The sequence below is a fragment of the Acomys russatus genome, chromosome 27, assembly GCF_903995435.1.
Source record: "Acomys russatus chromosome 27, mAcoRus1.1, whole genome shotgun sequence".
In the NCBI taxonomy this organism is placed as follows: Eukaryota; Metazoa; Chordata; class Mammalia; order Rodentia; family Muridae; genus Acomys; species Acomys russatus.
In genome coordinates, this window is record NC_067163.1 from 4,316,923 (window position 1) to 4,335,321 (window position 18,399).

Here is an 18,399-nt window from a genome sequence, read left to right on the forward strand (position 1 = left end):
GTTAAGATCCCTGTCCTGCAGCCAAAGGAGGCAGCTCAGTGTTCAAGCACTGAGCTTATCTGACTTGCACATTAATTATCTTTTATTACACCAGCCTGCCTTCAGTGTCCCTTTCCCCTTCCTTAGAAGTCACGTGGCCCTACCCAAGCAGACAGCTCTCAAGAGATTGCCGAAGGGAAAGCACCGTCAATAAATTTGTCTTAAAAGTTGTGTCTGGAGTGAGCCAGTCTGAACCCCGAGCTGCCTCACATCTCCCACAGTGGGACTGTTGAGATGGAGTGAGAGATCTTACAAAAACTGAAAGTGAAATACGGAAGGTAGATTGAGCAATCAATGGAAGGCCAGAGCCAGAGGACCCACTTGAGGGTAGCAAAAGATGTAGCAGAGGCAGTCAGGAGAGTGCCTCGCTCTGAGGGCAGCCTCCAGGGACACGGATGACAGGAAATGACCCACCCCTGTGGCTACATACTCCAAAGGCCCAGACCTCCAAAGTGCCCATCGTGGGATGGATGAGTCTGCAGAGACCCAGCCACCGCGCCTTTCCTTTTGCCCTGAGAAAGGAGAAGAAATGAAAGTGGGGTGTATTCCTGTCACTCCACAGAAGGAGAGTACCTGGGTTGAGGTCTGCAGGGATGGAAGGCTGCTGGCTGCTACCCTCCTGCTGGCCCTGTTGTCCAGCGGCTTCACAGTGATGTCCCTGTACCAGTTAGCTGCCCTGCAAGCCGACCTGATGAGCCTGCGCATGGAGCTGCAGGGCTACCGGGGTTCAGCAACACCTGCTGCTGTCCCAGAGGCTCCAGACGCCACTGCGGGAGCCAAAGTAAGTTCACCTTCTGCCTATCCATCCGGGAGCCCCAGGTGAGCTGCTCCTGGGCTGCTGTACAGTAACGGGGTGGTGTCTCTATTCTTAGCTCCTAGCATTGGCAGCTCCTGGACCCCACAACTCCAGCCTCGGCCACAGGAACAGACGCGCTTTCCAGGGACCGGAGGAAACAGGTACAGCTGGGGCACAGTTAGCCGCTGGGGCTGTGCTGCACCCGCCGTGTTGGGCAAAACACTTCGTGTAGCGTTGTAGCAGATGCAATAGGCTTTTAGGCGTGCCTTGCCCCAGGTGCGTGGACAGGAGGACAGCTGTGTGTGTGGGAGATGACAGAGGACTTGGATGGTGTGCTCAGGGAGTCAGCAGTGGAGCTCTTCCTGTCACTGCAGCGCGACACCTGCAGACAACCCGCATCTCAGTCCAGAAGCCTTTCCTAAAGGTGTGCAGGTTTCCTAGGTCCCAGCCGAGGTCGGGTGTGCACAACCCCTGCATTGTGTGGAGTTTACTATTGTTTCTTTAGCACACACACACTCACTCACATGGGGTGGGGGGCAATACAAAAAGCTGACAAAGCCTGTCTTTAATGCATCCCTTTCCATATGCAACATAACTTCCTTGTAATCCCTCTGCAGTGGCCTCTGAGTCTTTGTCCGTTCCCTAGCGTTTTGCAGAGTGGGGAGTTTACTAACGCAATCTGTTCTTTGTGCTTCATGAGGGGAAAAGCTGCGACACTGGCCACACTCTTGTTCTTGTCTACTTCTTTATTCATACAAAAATATTTACCTGATAGCCTGCATTAAAAATGACTTAAAGGCCACATAAATGACACAAAGTCTTGAGTTGCTAAGTTACATGCCAAGAGTATGAACAATATTACATATATTGCAGTGCCAAAAACATTGCACAAATTTAAAATTTACTGTATGTAGTGTGAGCTACCTTCTAACTGTTTTTGCTGAAATAATTACAGCACATATACTGGAATGTATATAATAATAGCACATATGCCACGGTGCATGTAATAATAGTACAGATACGACAAGGCATGAAATAATAGTACATAATTACAGAGCATGTAATAACATCTCATACACCATGGTCACAGTGCATGGAGTAGCAGTGCGTGTAACTGGGACCAGCAGTCACTGGATGTGCACCCTGCTGTACTGTGTTTCTTATTGTAAATTGTGTTTCTTATTGCAAATAAGTGTCTCACCAACTTCTTAGTAACTCCTTTAGTCTTATTTACTATTCATTTTTAAATAATAGTTTTAAATTATTGCTGTGATAGATAATGCATTACTTTTCTGCATCTCTTTTTTTGAGAAGTTATGCATTCGATAGAATCATAATTTATTATTCAAGTTCCTTATTGTAAAATCTTTGGGATGACAGGTTTCTATATAATCATCCTAAAATGTTCATTTTAATACTTTTTGCCTTCAAATAGTTTCTCAAATTTGTTTGGATGTGAACACATTTACTAATTGTAAATATTTTCCATGTTTTTTTTATTTTAGCTTTTCTAATTTTCTAATTTTTATTGATTGGCTGGGCTGGTTATCTATCCTAGTTTTTACAGTTTCACTGCACCATGTGATTTCTTCAAACCTGCCTGGAGCTGTTGCTTGTATTAAGGAGATCTTTGTTTCCTCTGGGATATCACGTTCAAGCACTTTTGACCAGGTGTCCTTCCTTCCCTGCTAACTCGCTAAATCCCTCTGCCTTTTGTTGTGGTAAATCCTCTCACTGGGGTTGCCTCCTCCTTTCTCCCTCCCCCTTCAAGCTGGCAACTCTTCTCCGTAACTCCTGCGCCACTGAGCATGTCACATGGAGTTCTCTGTGTGTGACTGACTCTCTGTGAGCTAGCTTTATCACCGCCTTGTCCTCCTCCATATCTGCCTCACGCAGACTGGGTAGTTTTACATGTTAACGGACATCAGTGTGCAGTCAGGTTGGGATGCCCCAGTGGTTTTAAGTCATCTCTGCTACACTTACAGGCTTCCAAAAACCTGGCTTTGAAAATATACCACAGCTTCGCCATCCTAAAGAGGACATAGGCTAATTTTAAGAGCTTCAAGAGTAAAAGAGAGCAGAGAACTATGGCATAGGTCTTTTTTTAAGATCTATTTATTTATTTATGTATACCATATTCAGCCTGCATGTGAGCCAGAAGGCCAGAAAAGGGAAGCAGATCTCATTATAGATGGTAACTGGCCACCAAGTGGTTGCTTGGAATTGAACTCAGGACCTTTGAAAGGACAGAGAGTGCTCTTAACCTCTGAGCCATCTCTCCAGCCCATGGTGTAGGTCCCAAAGCCCAGCACTTGGGAGGTAGAGGCAGGCAGATCTTTGTGAATTCAAGACCCAGCCTGATCTATATGGAGAGTTTCAGGCTAACAAGGGCTACATAGGAAAAAAGAAAAAGAAAAAAGAAAGAAGCAAAGAAAGGGGTGGGGGGAAGAGAGAGAGAGAGAGAGAGAGAGAGAGAGAGAGGAGAGGGAGAAAGGAAGAAAAATACTAGGGTTAAATATCCTGTAATAATATACTTTTAAATTTTTCCTATTTGCATATTTTATAGATTTGTGATTTTATGCACCTAAATATTCCAGATTGATGTAACTGTGAGAGGGTAAATTATTAATAACAAAATTTAGAGAAAAAGGTACTGTGTATGTATGGTATACATATTTTGGGTTTTATTTGCATATATTTTCCTAATATTCATAAACCCAAGATGGGAAGGTTTCAGACATGAATCTGAAGGAAATGAAATGTCTCCTGTTTCTTTCCAATTGAAGTGTTGACTGGTGTTTTATATACTACCCTTTTGTTGCCAGTTACCAGAATGATTATCTACAACCCACAATAGTTATCTGAAACACAAGGACTTTCTCTTGGTGTTTAGTACATCTTTTTTACTTGAGAAAATATTATGCATTTTCGTACATTTTTGTTACACATCTAGTTGTTCTGATTTGTTTTCTGTGGACTTAATAACCATGGGATGTTCCTTTTCCTGTCAGTGTCCCCACCAAACTCATAGCTGGGAGCTGCTTGTATCTGTTTCTGACCTGTGGGTCCCTATATCCTATGTTGTCCTCTGATAACAGTCGAAGGCAAAGGCAGACCTTCAGTCTACTTGCCAAGCCTCCGAGTCATCTGAGGACAAAATTTTTTGTTTTAATCTTGTTATGTATACAATGTTCTGCCTGCATGCGTGACTGTCCACAAGATCTCATTATAGATGGTTGTGAGCCACCATGTGGTTGCTGGGAATTGAACTCAGAACCTCTGGAAGAGCAAACAGTGCTCTTAACCACTGAGCCATCTCTCCAGCCCCCTGGGGATAAATATTACTTTTACTTAACTTTATAACTTAGTATTTTGGCATAATTTTTAAAAGTTATTTTGAATTTCAAATTATATTTTATTAAGCTTAATGTATTTGATAAGGTCATCTTTATTACAGTATAATAAACATGTGGGGAAATGCGGGGAAATCCAGGATTTAAAAATTGCCAAATAGCTTATCATAGCCAACAATTCACTTTTAATCCTTTAAATGTGTTTGGAAAGATTCCTAATTTAAAAAAAAAAAAAAAGCACTAAAGCAATATAATTGAAAATATTACATAATCCAGTTTCCTTAAAAATGGCATCACATTGGCTAAATAAGAGCATCTTTAGAGCCCAAGAAGGTAACTTTGTTCAAATAGCTCAGTGCCAAACAAAACTATCGTGTCCTCCAGCTACTCTGCAGCCAGGAAGGATGACACAGATCCCGGCTTGCTGGGGCAACAGGGTGAGTTCAATCCCAGCCAGACACAGCATCCTGAACCTTCCTCAAATCAAAGGAAAAAGGGGGGGCAAAGGCAGCTCAGTGGTACAGCCTTTGCCTGCAGGCACTGTACCCCAGGTACAATACGCAGCATTGCCCCACTACAGGGAATGCAGAAGCATGTGTTTTAGATTCCAGAAGGACAAAACTCCTTTTTAACTGTTATTGTGTTGGTTAGTCTGTGGGTAACACTCGTCAGAGCTGCTTCAGCAGTTGTGGTAAAATAGTGGTGGAATCCGAACGGTTCTGGGGCATAAAGGAAAGTGAAAGGACCTCAGGGGCCCAAAGATCACGAGAGCACAAAACCCACAAACCACGACCAGTCAAGAGTCACAGCTGCGCTGGAATCGTCTGTACCTCATCTCCAGATAACGATTAGACAACTTGGGTCAATCTGCTTTGTTTTTACCCATTTCTCATGCAGACTTCTCAGTGTGGAATTGGCGTTGAATCACACCGGGTTGCAAAGATAGTTCAGAGTCTTGGGGAATACCTCTGTCCAGCCCCCCTTCACTCTGTGGCAGCAGGCCACAAGAAGAGACGCAGGCTAGTGCTCACCAAAGGCCTCGACACCAGATGTCACTTGGGCATTCAGGTTCCACGCAGGATGCCGTACTACATCTAACTATCTTAAATGTTAGTGACCTGAGGGTAACGCCACAGACGTTAACACCTGGCATCCTAACATGAGGATTTTCTTGGATAAATAAAAAAATGTCAGTGCTATTGTCCAAGGGAAGGAAAGCTGTGGTGCCTGCCCAGTTGGAAAGGTCCAGGGTTGGCTCAGCCTTTGCAGCCTGGCTTCCCCGCAGGCTGCACCATGTCTGCGAAGGAATGCAGTGTGGACTCCACCACTTAGGTGAACTTGAGCCTCCTACCAGGCATGGGCGGCCCCTTCCTAGAACAGCTGGCTGCTGCTACCATGATCTTTGACCCAGTCTTCTCTCAGTCTTTTTTTTTTTCCCCTCCTCTCCTCTCCTTCAGTGGTAAGGCTCTCCCACCTTGCCCGGCCGTGTGTGTGTGTGTGTGTGTGTGTGTGTGTGTGTGTGTGTGTGTGTGTGTGTTGCAAGAGCTGGCATCTGTTCAATTTCCAAAAATGTCTTTAAAATTGAAAATACTAATCTAATAGCCAAATTTCTGAACCCTGTTCTGGTTGAGGTTGGAGTTGTGGGAAATGAGAGCCAGGAAGCCAAGCCAGTCAGTGCAGCCAAATGCACCAGCGAGTCTGTTCTCTGGGGTCACTGATTACGGTGAGGGGCACAGAGAAAGCAAGTGAATGACTCATGACATTTGTTGTAATATGGGAAAATGATCAGTATGTTGTTTAAGCAGATAAGAGAGTTTTCTGACTCTCAGAACTATGCAAGGAGCTTGGGGATGTCTTTCTAGCTCTCCTTGAACAATCAATATTTCTTCACATCTGCACTTTTCAGATGTGAATATTATTTTCAAAATTATTTCATAATATCAAATGATATGTTGTTTGTGTTAATAATTTCAGATGGCTGACATGCAGGTTAGTTTTAAGTCAAATTGACATGACCTGAATCACCTGAGAAGTTATCTAAATCAGGTGGCCCATGGGCATGTCTGTGGGGCAGCCTCTTGCTGTGAATTTATGTAGAAGGCCCAGACTGCTCTGGGTGGCAGCATCCCCTGGGTGGGAGGCGCTGAGCTATAGGGGAATGAAGTAAGATGGCAGAACCACAGCAAGCAAGTGAGGATGGGTGCGCTCTCTGCTCCTGACTGTGTAGTGCTGCTTGACTCCCTACCGATTTCCTCCAAATATGTAACATGGGATGGCAGACAATTAAGTCCTCTTCTCCTCCTCCACATTGCTCTGTGTCAGGGTGCCTGTCACAGCACCATCAGTGAACCCAGGACGGACGGCGTTGTTTGTCTCTATAGTTAGTTGTTGTTTTATAGGTGAACTCCTATTTAAAAGAGTTCCTCTGGGCAGGTGCCAAGTTTAGTGGTGGTGTCCTTTAAAGGACATGCCTGTTTCTAAAGAGTTACATGCCTGGCCCATTAGGCAGGTAGCCCTGGTTTGCATGCCATTGTGCAGTCACTCTAAAGTAAAAGAGGAGGGGAGCAGACAGACAGACAGACAGAGACAGGAGAGATAGAGAGGAGAGACAGAAAGAGAGAGACAGACAGACAGGCAGGCAGAAACAGGAGAGATAGACAGAGAGGAGGAGAGAGACAGACAGAGACAGAGAGGAGAGAGAAAGAGAGACGAGACAGAGAGAGACAGAAAGGAAAGAGAGAGAGAGAGAGAGAGAGAGAGAGAGAGAGAGAGAGAGAGAGAGAGAGAGAGAGAGAGAGAGGAGAGGAGAGACAGAGACACAGGCACAGAGAGAAACAGAGAGAGGCCAACATGGCAGAGTGTTTTCCCTGTCAAACTGTAGGCTGTCCTTTACCCTGCAATAAGCTATTGCGTTAGGCAAAAACATTGTTTTTATTTGGAATTAAGAATTAATGCCCATTAATTAGGTAAAGTGACAGGTTTCATCATAGTCGCTTCACACAGTATGCCATGCACTTTGATCCTATACACACCTCCCCTGACTCCCCTTTACTACCCTTCCTATGTACTGTGTAACCATTTCCTCTGAGATTGGAACATTCTCCTTCAGGAAGCTACCGGAAGCTACCAGAAGGCATACATCCAACGTAGCTTCAGAAAGTCCTCGAAACTGACCAGGTTCAATAGGACCCTTCCTGCTAGGGTAAGCAGTAAAAGCTGAAAGTTTTTCTCAGATCGAAGGAAGCTCAGATGCAAAGAAGACTCTGAGAGCAGCCATCTGCCTGGAAGGAGCAGAACCCAGGCAATCTGCCTGAAAGAGTGTTAGCCCAACTAACGCACTGCAAAGGACTCAAGCCACCGGCAGGCTGTGCAGTGAGCTCCAGGTTCCCAACTTTGTAGCTGTCATCTGTGCTGAGGTGGGCTTTGGTGATTTAGTTGACTTCAAGTAATTTCTGCTCTTGTAAGTAACCCTAATTTAAAAAGAGAAAAACTCATGGATCTCCAAGTTGGACTTTGGTAGCATTTGTACTTCGGTCTGTTGTGGCTTCTTTATCTGGGGTAAGTAGATGTACGTGTTGGGTCTCCCAGGAAACATTGTGTCACAAAACACTATGTGGCCTCTTTCCTCTTTCCAAATAATCCCCCTTTACTTTTGTGTTATGTGTGGTTTTGTGACTGTGTGTTATAATGTCATATATGTGGGTGCCACATATCATGCCATATATATAAATGTAGGTTTCACATATGTGAGAAATATGCATACTTATATTCTGGATTCTGTTATATTTCACTTAATTTAGTGATCTACAGTCAATCCTTTTTTTCTGAAAATAGAATAATTTGGTTTGTGCATAAATAAAACTCCATTGTATATACGTACCACATTTTGAAAAGATATATTTATATATTTTGTGTGTGAGTGCTCTACTTACATGTATGGCTGCATGCCAGAGGAGGGCATCAAACAGAAGATCAGATCCATCTCAGATGGCTGCAAGACACCATGTGGGTGCTGGGAACTGAACTCAGACCCTCTGGAAGCTCAGCCAGTGCTCTTAATCGATGAGCTGCCTTACCAGCCCCCATACCACATTTTTTAATGATCATTTTTTAGATGGGCATGTAGGCTGGGTTTTGTAGCTTAGCTGTTATGAATAGCTGTGAAATACTCAATGAATATGCAGGCTTCTCTAGACATTTTGTGAATACGACACATTTTAGAAGAGCCCAGGGAAGCCCACAGTCAGCTGGAGGAACTGGACAAAGTTAGCACAAAATTGAAAATAAAAATACATATAGTATATAAAATAACAAACCAGCAAACAAACAAGTTCCTTACATTTACTACAAAGTGCCTGAAATTTCAATATAATCTGGTTTTGGTAAACACTACATATATGCGTTAGGTAAGAGACAGAACTATGGTCTGCCTTCATTATCATCGGTTGTACGGTCCAGCTTTTTCAGTGTGTGATCACCACGCTTGGCAGTGTGCTGTGATTCCACTGTGTGATGTCTGTCTCCTAGCAGTAACAACAATAACAGGACTAGTTAGTTACTTTGGAAACCAGTAATTATTTCAAATATAGACTTTTACTTCACAAGCAGGAATAGACTGCTTCTGTAATTGTCCTGACCACACACAAGAATAGTTCAGTTGGGTTTGAGAATTGTATGGATTTGGGGAAATGTACCCAATATCCCAGGCTTTAGGAACTAGAAAGAAACAGGACAGGAAGCAGAAAGCATTTTCTCAGCTGTCTTACATTTATATGCCTGGAAACACACCCTCACTCTTGTAAACACGCAGTTATGTGGGTGCTCATCTGTCTTTTTCAAGTCTGGCTTCCCTCTGTCCTTGACCTGACTGCCAAAGTAATTGTCAGGACACACTGTGGAAAATTTGTGTTGCAGGAGAAAAGCGTTGTGCATGACATTTTTTCCCCTTGAATCAGTTATAACCATTTACAATTACATTACTTACTTTGTTTATATTAGACTTAGCTTTGTTGACATTACACGGTCAACCAGGTCCAGCACGCCGGCCTTTGATTTGGCTACAGACAGCAACAGCACACACTGGCGGCCTAGTTCTTGTTTCCAGTCAAGTGTTTCAAAGTTTCTTAATTAAGAAGTACCTGGATATTATATTGCTAATTATAGCTTTTCAGTGGGGAGAGCAGCTTCCCACATGGGCCATGTTGAGCAGTGTGGGGCTGGCTTTCACAGCAAAGCTGAGGCTGGCGGCTGTGTTCCTCCTTGAGGAATTTTGTTTTGTAAACTCCTTACTTCACTAAAATGATCTTTTCCTTTTAGACATATTACACAGCTTCTTATGAGTAAATATTCTTGAATGTGACCATTCTCAGATGAATTACCATGGTCTTCTGTATCACCGCATCATGCTTTCCAGAGGTATACTGTGAGGAAGGTTGTCTCGTGCCTCAGAAAGGCTATGATGCTACTATCAACTTAGCTGAGAAGGGAACCAGGTTAAACACTTAATATAGTTTCAGCTGTGGGAGAGGGAAATGCACTTTGTAAGCTCATTAAATACTAAACAGTCTCAGTATGTTTCACAGTCATTATCAATATCTGTTCCTCTCACTAGACTGTGTGTGTCTAAAGTGCTGTGGCTGCATGGCCACACTGTGGGAACACTGCACTTGTCTGTGTTTGCCTCACTGGGTGGCAAATCTTCTGTTGAACAACTATGGATGTTGTAAATAGGATCTCTATTGAATGACTGCTAATTAATAACTGGAAAATTTTAATGATAGATTTCAAATTTCGTTTAAAAAAAAAAACAAAAAAGTACATCCAAAGTCCCAAGGACAGCTCTGAACCAAGCGCCGCTGAGGACGCAGCTCACCCAGGTGAATGTACTTGAGAGTCTGGCACTGAACAGCCAGTTTGATAACCTGTTTTCTCCTCTGAGGACACGTCTTAAAACAGACTTTCTCTTCAAAAGAATTTTTCCCTTATGGGTTAGACATTCTAAAACATTTTTTCCAATGTGTAGGCTAGAGCCAAGTTTTAGTTCAGCCAGAATTAAATTATGACATTTACCTACCAGTTTGGTGACAGATCTTAGGGTTGTGGCAGTCTCCTGCTGAACTTAGCGAAACAGTCCGAGAAGAGAAATTGCGGCAGGAAGTCCATGCATCTTGCCTTGGTTAGCTTCAGTTTGCATGAACTGCTCTACTGGTGTTCTAGCATGTTCCCAGTTATCCGACTGGATCCAGCTACGACAGCAGTGCTCATGCTACTGACAGTGCTGCTGCGTGGTTGTTCTCTAAGGGGATAGATGCTAGGGTATCACTGGCATTACTTCACTTGTCAGGGACACACACACGCGCGCATGCGTGTGCACACATGCACAGGCACACACCTGCACACACACAATAATGGAAAGATGAGAATTTGCCAATTTACTTTTGACTTTGCTTAACGTCCTCCGATTTCCAGTGTGGGGCAAAAGAGAGCTGTGCACACTCACTCAGCACCTGTGCTACCTTAAGACCCAGCTATACCACTCCCGGCCATACACCCAAAATATGCTCCAGCACACAACAAGGACATTTGCTCAACTAAGTTCATAGAAGCTTTATTCATAATAGCCAGAATCTAGAAACAACCTACATGTCCCTCAGCCGAAGAATGGATAAAGAAACTGTGGTACATTTGCACAATGGAATACTGTTCAACTATTAAAAACAAAGAAACCATAAAAATATTCAGGCAAATGGATGGAACTAGAAAATATCATCCTGAGTGAGGTAACCGAAACCCAGAAAGACACACATAGTGTATACTCACTTATAAGTGGATTTTAGCCGTATAGTACAATGAACAGACCCAAAGAAGATAAAAACAAGGAGGGTCCATGGCAGGGTGCTTAAATCTCACTCAGAAGGGGAAGTAGAATAGACAAAGGTAGTGGTTGAAGAGAAGGAAGAAGGTAGGGAAGGGAACAGAAGACATGAGGGGGAGGTCAGGCCTGGGAAGAGCAGGGGCTGGAGAGCAAACGGCCTGCAGAGAAAAGAGAAACTGGGTGTGGGCATCTCTGTGAAAATGCAGTTTTCAATGTTATATTTCTACCTTTAAGTGCCAAGGGAGAAGTTCTTAATGCTCTTTTTTTTATGATTGCCCTTTACAGTTTGCACTTAACAGCTCAAGATAAGCACATTGTTACTTTGTTATTTCAAGGTCAGAATGTGAGAACATTTTCAGTCCAGCTCTGGGGCATAACAAGCATTCCATACCACGAGCAATTCTTAGCATGACCAGCGTGTTCATCCAGAAGATGTGCTCAAGTACAGTTTCAGTTAAACACCTCACATGCAGCGAAACTCCAAACTAACCCCTCCTTAAGATCAGGCCTATACAGTGGAGTTGTACTCACCCATAAAGAGCAGAATGATTTCATACGCAGGAAAATTGATAGAAATGGAGGTGATCATGCTAAGAAAAATAGGGCAGATCTCTTTGCCAAGATGAATGTAGTGGTGTGTGTGTGTGTGTGTGTGTGTGTGTGTGTGTGTGTGTGTGATATGAATGTAGTGTTTTCTGTTATATTGAACCTACAGCATAAACACATGCACACACATGCTTGTGCACACACTCTTACACCTATGTACACACATGTTCACATGCTCACACACATGCTTATGCACACACACATACACACAGACACACACGTACGCATGTGCACGCCCCCCCCCACACACACACATGAGTAGAAGGAGGATTAATTGGGAAGAGGAGGGAATTCGTAGGAGGGACCAAGAGAGGTTGATGAGCAATGGGTGTGGTCAGAGTACATACTATGTTGAACAAAAATGGCTTCATGGAAATCATCACTCTGTACAATAAGGGTACACTAAGCTTTAGTGTTAGTCGTCTGCAGTCATGGGCAGTGTCACTCTGCAATCCTGGCTGGCCTGGAATTCACCATGCAGACCAGGCTGTCCTTGAATGCACAGAGATCACTCTGCCTCTGCCTCCTGGGTACTTTTTATTATTTTCATTTTTTAATGCATGCTTAGATTTATGATTTGTACTTGCACATTTCCACAGGCATTTCCTGCTTCTCCTGGCTCTCCTTACATCAGCAGAAAGCCTCTGCATTTGTTTTGGACCATTGTCTTTATTTAACGACTGCTCTCTGCTCCTTGGTGATGCCTGACTTGACCTGATGATTCCAGGGGGTCTCTGGGACTGTGTAGCCTCAAGAAACTATACATCATATTTTTAAAGTTGTTTTTCTCCCCTCTTGCATCCAAAGTATTCTGCCAAAAAACACTTGACTTTGGCTCTAGAGTGAAATAGAATCTAAAGTCTGGTCCCATTCCTGGCATCCCTGAGGCTCTGAGAAAGCTGTCTACACTCTCTAAAGCAATCCTTCCAGTGCCCAATTATGAGAGTTTTTGTCAATGTCAAAGGCCAGAAGACACCACAAGCCTTAGGATGGTTTTTACTGCTTCTGCCTGTCAGTAGATCCTGGCAATTATTTTCATTTTCAGACATGGAAAAAAATCATACTTTTTGTAGTAAGTCACTATTTAATGTTAGATTTTTTTCCCACAAAAAATCCTTATAAACTTAACCTTTTTGGTATAGGTGGATATAAAAAATAAAGAATCTTGCCTGGATCTGTACCAGATCCTCAGTGTATAAGTTATGTATGCAGTTCAGCGCTTTGTGGGATCCCTGAGTGGGTCTCCTGAGTGTGTCTCTGACTCCTGTCCTTTTCTGTCTCTTTTCCTTTGGTTCAATAACTGTGTCCACGTCAATGTGATGGTCTCTGTTTCACATTATTATATTTACTTTGTTACATTTTAAAAGAATGAAGGAATGAATGAAACCTAGTCACTAGGGTAAATGTTACAACTAAACTGTCATTTATACCTGGGGGGAGAGGAAAGGTCTGTTTTCTGAAATAAAGTGATGGTGTGTGTTGTGTGTGTGTGTGTGCGCGCACGCACACATACATAGCACACACACACACACACACCAACACACACACACCACACACACACACATCTCAACCACTCAGGGCAAACGGCAACTTCAGAGTAATTGACCAACATATAGTAGACTCCACAAGATTTTGTGTGTGTGTGTTCTTGGTTTTGAGGAATTTTGTTGTTGTATGGGTTTGTGTTTGTTGGTTTGTTTTGGGGGTTGGTTTTTTTTGTTTTTGAGAAAGAAATTAAAATTTGGTGGGTAGGGAGGGAGAGAGGATCTAGAAGGACTTAGGGGATGGAAGAATATAGTCAACATATATTTTAATAATAAAAACATACAAAAGTGAATAAATTTGCTTTAGGAGGCTTAACGGTACGACGGTTTTCTTCTCCTGAATTCCTCACGCATAGAAGCCTCTCCTCGGGTGTCAAGGACTCTGTAATGTTTAGATTACAGTATGGGGGCCAATTTTCACAAAGACCCTGTTTGTGTAAGCGGCATGGAAGATCTTAATGCTTCTGGGAAACAGGGTTAGCTGTGTCCTCCATCTTCTTCACGGCCTGTGCTTCTGCCCATTACTAAAACATTGTGTTTTTTGCTTTATCATTCACTCAGACTGGTCTGCAACGGATTGCAGACAGTGACAACGGCCGACTATACGAAAAGGTAATGACCAGCCTTGCGCTGTGTGCACTTAGAGGGCTCAGTCCAGTGGTGGCGACGCTTGCAAGTTTCAAGTCTGAGGTAGTGTTTTGAACCGCAGCTCCCATCAGCCACCCTCCAGACTTTCCTGGGCCTTTTCAAAATGACTAGGGAATAAGTGCAGAGACTAGTGTAAACACGTGACCGCAGAGACGCGGGCGTTAATTTTACATAATTAGAACACATTGGAGTTTGCTTTTTTTGTTTGGGGAAGTGTTGGCTTCTAAAGTGACAGACACCATTTTCATGTGACTTGCCTGTGATCCTGGCCCAGAGCCTCCCTAAGGGGATTGGAAGTGAGGCTGCCTTGTCCTCGCAGCTGTAACGTGCCAGTTTTTAATGTCCACTGAGCACTTGATGATGGGTCATTCACTCTTCAGAGTGGAATGCTTTCAATGTGACTTTTGCTTCCTTGAAGTTTTGCTAGTTTTAATTTTAAGAAAGAGGGGGGTTGGAGAGATGGCTCAGCGGTTAAGAGCACTGACTGCGCTTACAGAGTCCGAGTTCAATTCCCAGCAACCACATGGTGGCTCACAACCATCTAGGATGTGATCTGATGCATACTGTATACATAATAAATTAATCTTTTAAAAAAAAATTTAGAAGAGAAAAAATAGTTTCTTCTAATAGTAGCCAGACATAAGAGTACACTTCCCATGCCATTGCCCGGATGGCACCACCCACAGTTTTGAGCCGGAGGAAGGTCCAGGAAAAAAAAACTTTCTCTCCCTAATTTTCCAGTTTCTTATATATTTGTGTGACCACACCACTGTAATATGCAGCAGCACCTTGAAAAGTAAATATTGGGGGGGATGCCCATTCATTGTAGTTTTTGAAAATGTTCGAGAAAGAAAAGATCCATCTGATCTGCATAGTTTCTGTTCATTTTATCTCTCACTGGGGCACAAAGGCGTGGGCTGCGCACCGGCCCCCTCACACGTGATCCTTACTGTGCTGCTGTCACTCTCCTGCCCCTCCCCCACCGTGCTTATCTTGCTCCATGATTTGCCTCCTCACTTGAGCTTCCCTGCTTCATGCTTCCCTACATGTGTTCCTTATTCATAGTCTGGCACATTCAACATGCATGCACAGACACATACATGTGAATACACATGCCTGAACACATATAAATGTGCACTCGCATTCTACATACATACACATGCTACATACAAACACATGCACAACGCAATACACACACACACAAAATGCCTGCACACATACTCATAAACACATGCACACACATGCTACATACATGACAATACCACACATCACAGCACAATACACACACATGCACAGCACAATACACACATGCACACATAGTGACTGTGCACATACGTGCACATACATGCTACATACACACTCATGCTACACACACACACACACACACCATACCATGTTTGCCTTTCTGGGTCTGTATTTCACGCATGACAGGGACCTCCATTTCATCCGATTTCCTGTGAATGTAATAATCACATTCATCTTACACCTGGATAAACCCCACTGTGCATCTGTACCACACTGTCTACTCATCTGCTCATTTACTTATTCATTTCGCATACACTGATTAAGACTATGCAATGACTGAATCACTGAGGATATTGGAGTGTCTGTATTGAGGGAAATGTATGTGGGTTTTACTTTGATGAAATTTGGCCACTAATGGGGAGAAAAGAAAAAAAGAAGAACCATATAAATTAACAAGTAAAAACTGTATTAAAAAGGGGGGGACATCTAGGAAGGAAGGGAAATAGAGCCAGCTAGGCTGGGGGTTTCTGAGTCCATCACCCACAGTTGGGGTTTGCAACTACACGTGATGGCCAGGAATGGAGAGAGGCCTTAGGCCAGGCTGTGAGTGCAGGCTGGCCTTTGCAGTGAGTCTCAGGTGCTATTTTGCATTTATACTTCGGCACATGATTTTAATGGCGTTAGGTGCCCAACAAACACCAGGCCATCTGAAAAGCCGTGATTGTCTATAGTGTTCACAAGCCGCCAGCTGGTTTTCTAAGCGTAGGCTTCAAGCCAGAAGGACAGCCCAAGGACTGGAGACAACGTTTAAGACAGTGCGTGGGAAAGATAAGCTCTGCACATTTGTCAGAAGGGGGGGGGGGGGCTAAATCCACACAGAACACTGCATCCTCTTTGCTTTTGTGTCTTGGGTGCAGGGCGCGTGGGGCTGGACTGCTGCCAGGACTTGCTGGCAAGGGCTGGTTTGGCCAGCCAGGCTGGGCACAGGAACACACGCACGAGAACTGCCGTGCACTGGTACTGTAGCGAGGAGTCGGGCAGACTTACATATGAAGAGAGTTTGCATGCCATGAGCCACTGCCCCATGCAAAGGGCAGCAAGTCTTTCTCTGACGAGTAACACAGTTCTGTCTTCGCGCTTACCGTATCATCCGGGGTCTTAGGTGAAGTCGCGTAAATTCCCGCGTAAGTTCCCGAGAGCACGAAGAGACGGGTGGTTTGCATTTGACGAGCTCATCCTCAGTCATGGCCGTGTCCTACTGATCCGAAACACTCCAAAAGGAACTCACATTTATTCTTACTCCAAGTATGAGTGACAATGGACCAGGAACACAGATTTAGGTTGCCCTGAGAAATGGTCCAATGTAGAAAGTTTTATGACGTCTTTATTGCCACAGCACAAAAGAAAGTCATAAGTCAAAGCATTTTTTTTTCTTAAATGCATTGGTACAGTATCAGGTAGGTGGTGGCAAGGAGGAGAGAATTACCTGTTGACATTATTAACTTCTGGGTTGGTGCAAAGATTGATCTGTTAACACAAGGATGTAGTTTAAACTCAGAAGCAGACAGTTAGCGGATGGACAGGGACCAGCCACGTGCGACTTACTCACTGTGCTTTTCTGTCCAGTGTGAAGGGCCTCACCGTGGTAGTGACTTACATTCCACTTTTGGGCTACGATCTTCAGCATCACTCCAATTTCTTCTGAATTTTGGAATATCTTTGCAAAAATGTCTGGACCACTCTGTCCTTCCTAATTGAGTTTTTTTTTTTCCTTTTGCTAATGAGATATGAAACTGTATTGTAGATGACAAACCCTTACAAAAATGCTTGATTTGAAGTCACTTTCTCTTACTTTGAGGATTGTCTGTACTATTTTATTTTGTTTTATTTTATTTTATTTTATTGAGACAGTGTCTATTCACAAACTCCAAGCTAGCCCCTGAGCACTGCGATTACAGCCATTGGTCAGAGTCTTTAGTTGGACAAAATCAAATTTCTTTATTGATCCTCCTTTGTGTCTCATGCTTTTGGTGCTGTTGTTGTTTTTTGTTTGTTTGTTTGTTTGTTTTGGCACTGTTAGTGAATGTATCAACAAACTAGGCAGCACGATTGACACCTATGCTTTTTCCTGACGATCATATACACTTTTATAGTTGAGCCATCGTGTCTGTATTTAAGTCACTGGGTCATTTGGTCAGTTTTGTGTATGGTGTGGACAGTGGCACAGCATCACCCATAATAACATAATAAATGATGTTATCCTAATGTCGTTTACTGGAGAGGATTGAACGGGCTTGGCACACTTGTAAAGGCCAGGTGAGGTTAGAAGCATAGCTTTATTTCTGTACTCAATATTCCGTTGGTTTGTGAGTCTACATTTGCAACAGAACACAACAACATTTTGTCTACTGTAGCTTGGTAAAAAATTTAAAGTTGAGAATTAACTCAAACATTTGTATGTCATTTTAAAGACTGTTTTGGAGCCTCAGGTATCCTTATCAATAATAAATGAACTTATGGTTGTCTTTTGTATTTAGAAAAAAGAACCATTGCATCTGTGGAGAGGCTTCACTGACTCTAGATAGCCAAGTTTGCCATCTTAATAACATTAAGATTGTCAGTTTATGAACATGAGGTGTCTTCCCATTTATTTCATATCTCCTGTGTTAATTTTAGCAACTACTTTATAACTTCCGTCACATGCATCTTTTACTACACTGAGCAAACTTACCCTAGGCATTTATATTCATTTGAGTTCAGTCTTAGTTTAGGTAGCTATACTAACACAGACTGGATTGTTTAAACAACAAATTGTTTTCTTACAAAACTAGGACTAGAAAAATTCAAGGCCAGTTTCCAAGAGCTCTGTTAAACATGCATTTATATTTTGTGGTGGTTATCTTTTCATTGTGACCTCACACAAGGGTAAGAGAGCCAAGAGTAACACATCTCTTCTTTAAAAGATACCAGTACCAAGCCAAGCAGTGGTGGTGCACACCTTTAATCCCAGCACTCAGGAGACAGAGGCAGGGGGATCTTTGTGATCTTGAAGCCAGTATAGTCTACAGAGTGAGTCCCAGGACAGCCAGGACTACATAGAGAAACCCTGACTCCGAAAACTGAAATAGATAGAAATAAATAAATAAGTAAATACATACATACATACATACATACATACATAAATACATAAATATGATAGATAGATAGATAGATAGATAGATAGATAGATAGATAGATAGATGATCGATAGAGGTGTCATAATACCTCCTTGAGGATCTAACTACCAACAGCATC

At 43.1% G+C, this 18,399-nt stretch overlaps 1 protein-coding gene across 1 annotated transcript in view; it reads left to right on the forward strand.

The window, feature by feature from the left end:
• Positions 1-144: 144 nt before the first annotated feature.
• The window catches only part of LOC127209859 (tumor necrosis factor ligand superfamily member 13B-like), a 28,730-nt gene continuing 10,475 nt past the window's right edge, over positions 145-18,399 (forward strand). The window contains exons 1-2 of the mRNA XM_051169492.1: positions 145-820; positions 912-996. Of these exons, the coding sequence (XP_051025449.1) occupies positions 506-820; positions 912-996 (400 nt within the window). The 5' untranslated portion in view covers positions 145-505. The remainder of the gene's footprint in view (positions 821-911; positions 997-18,399) is intronic.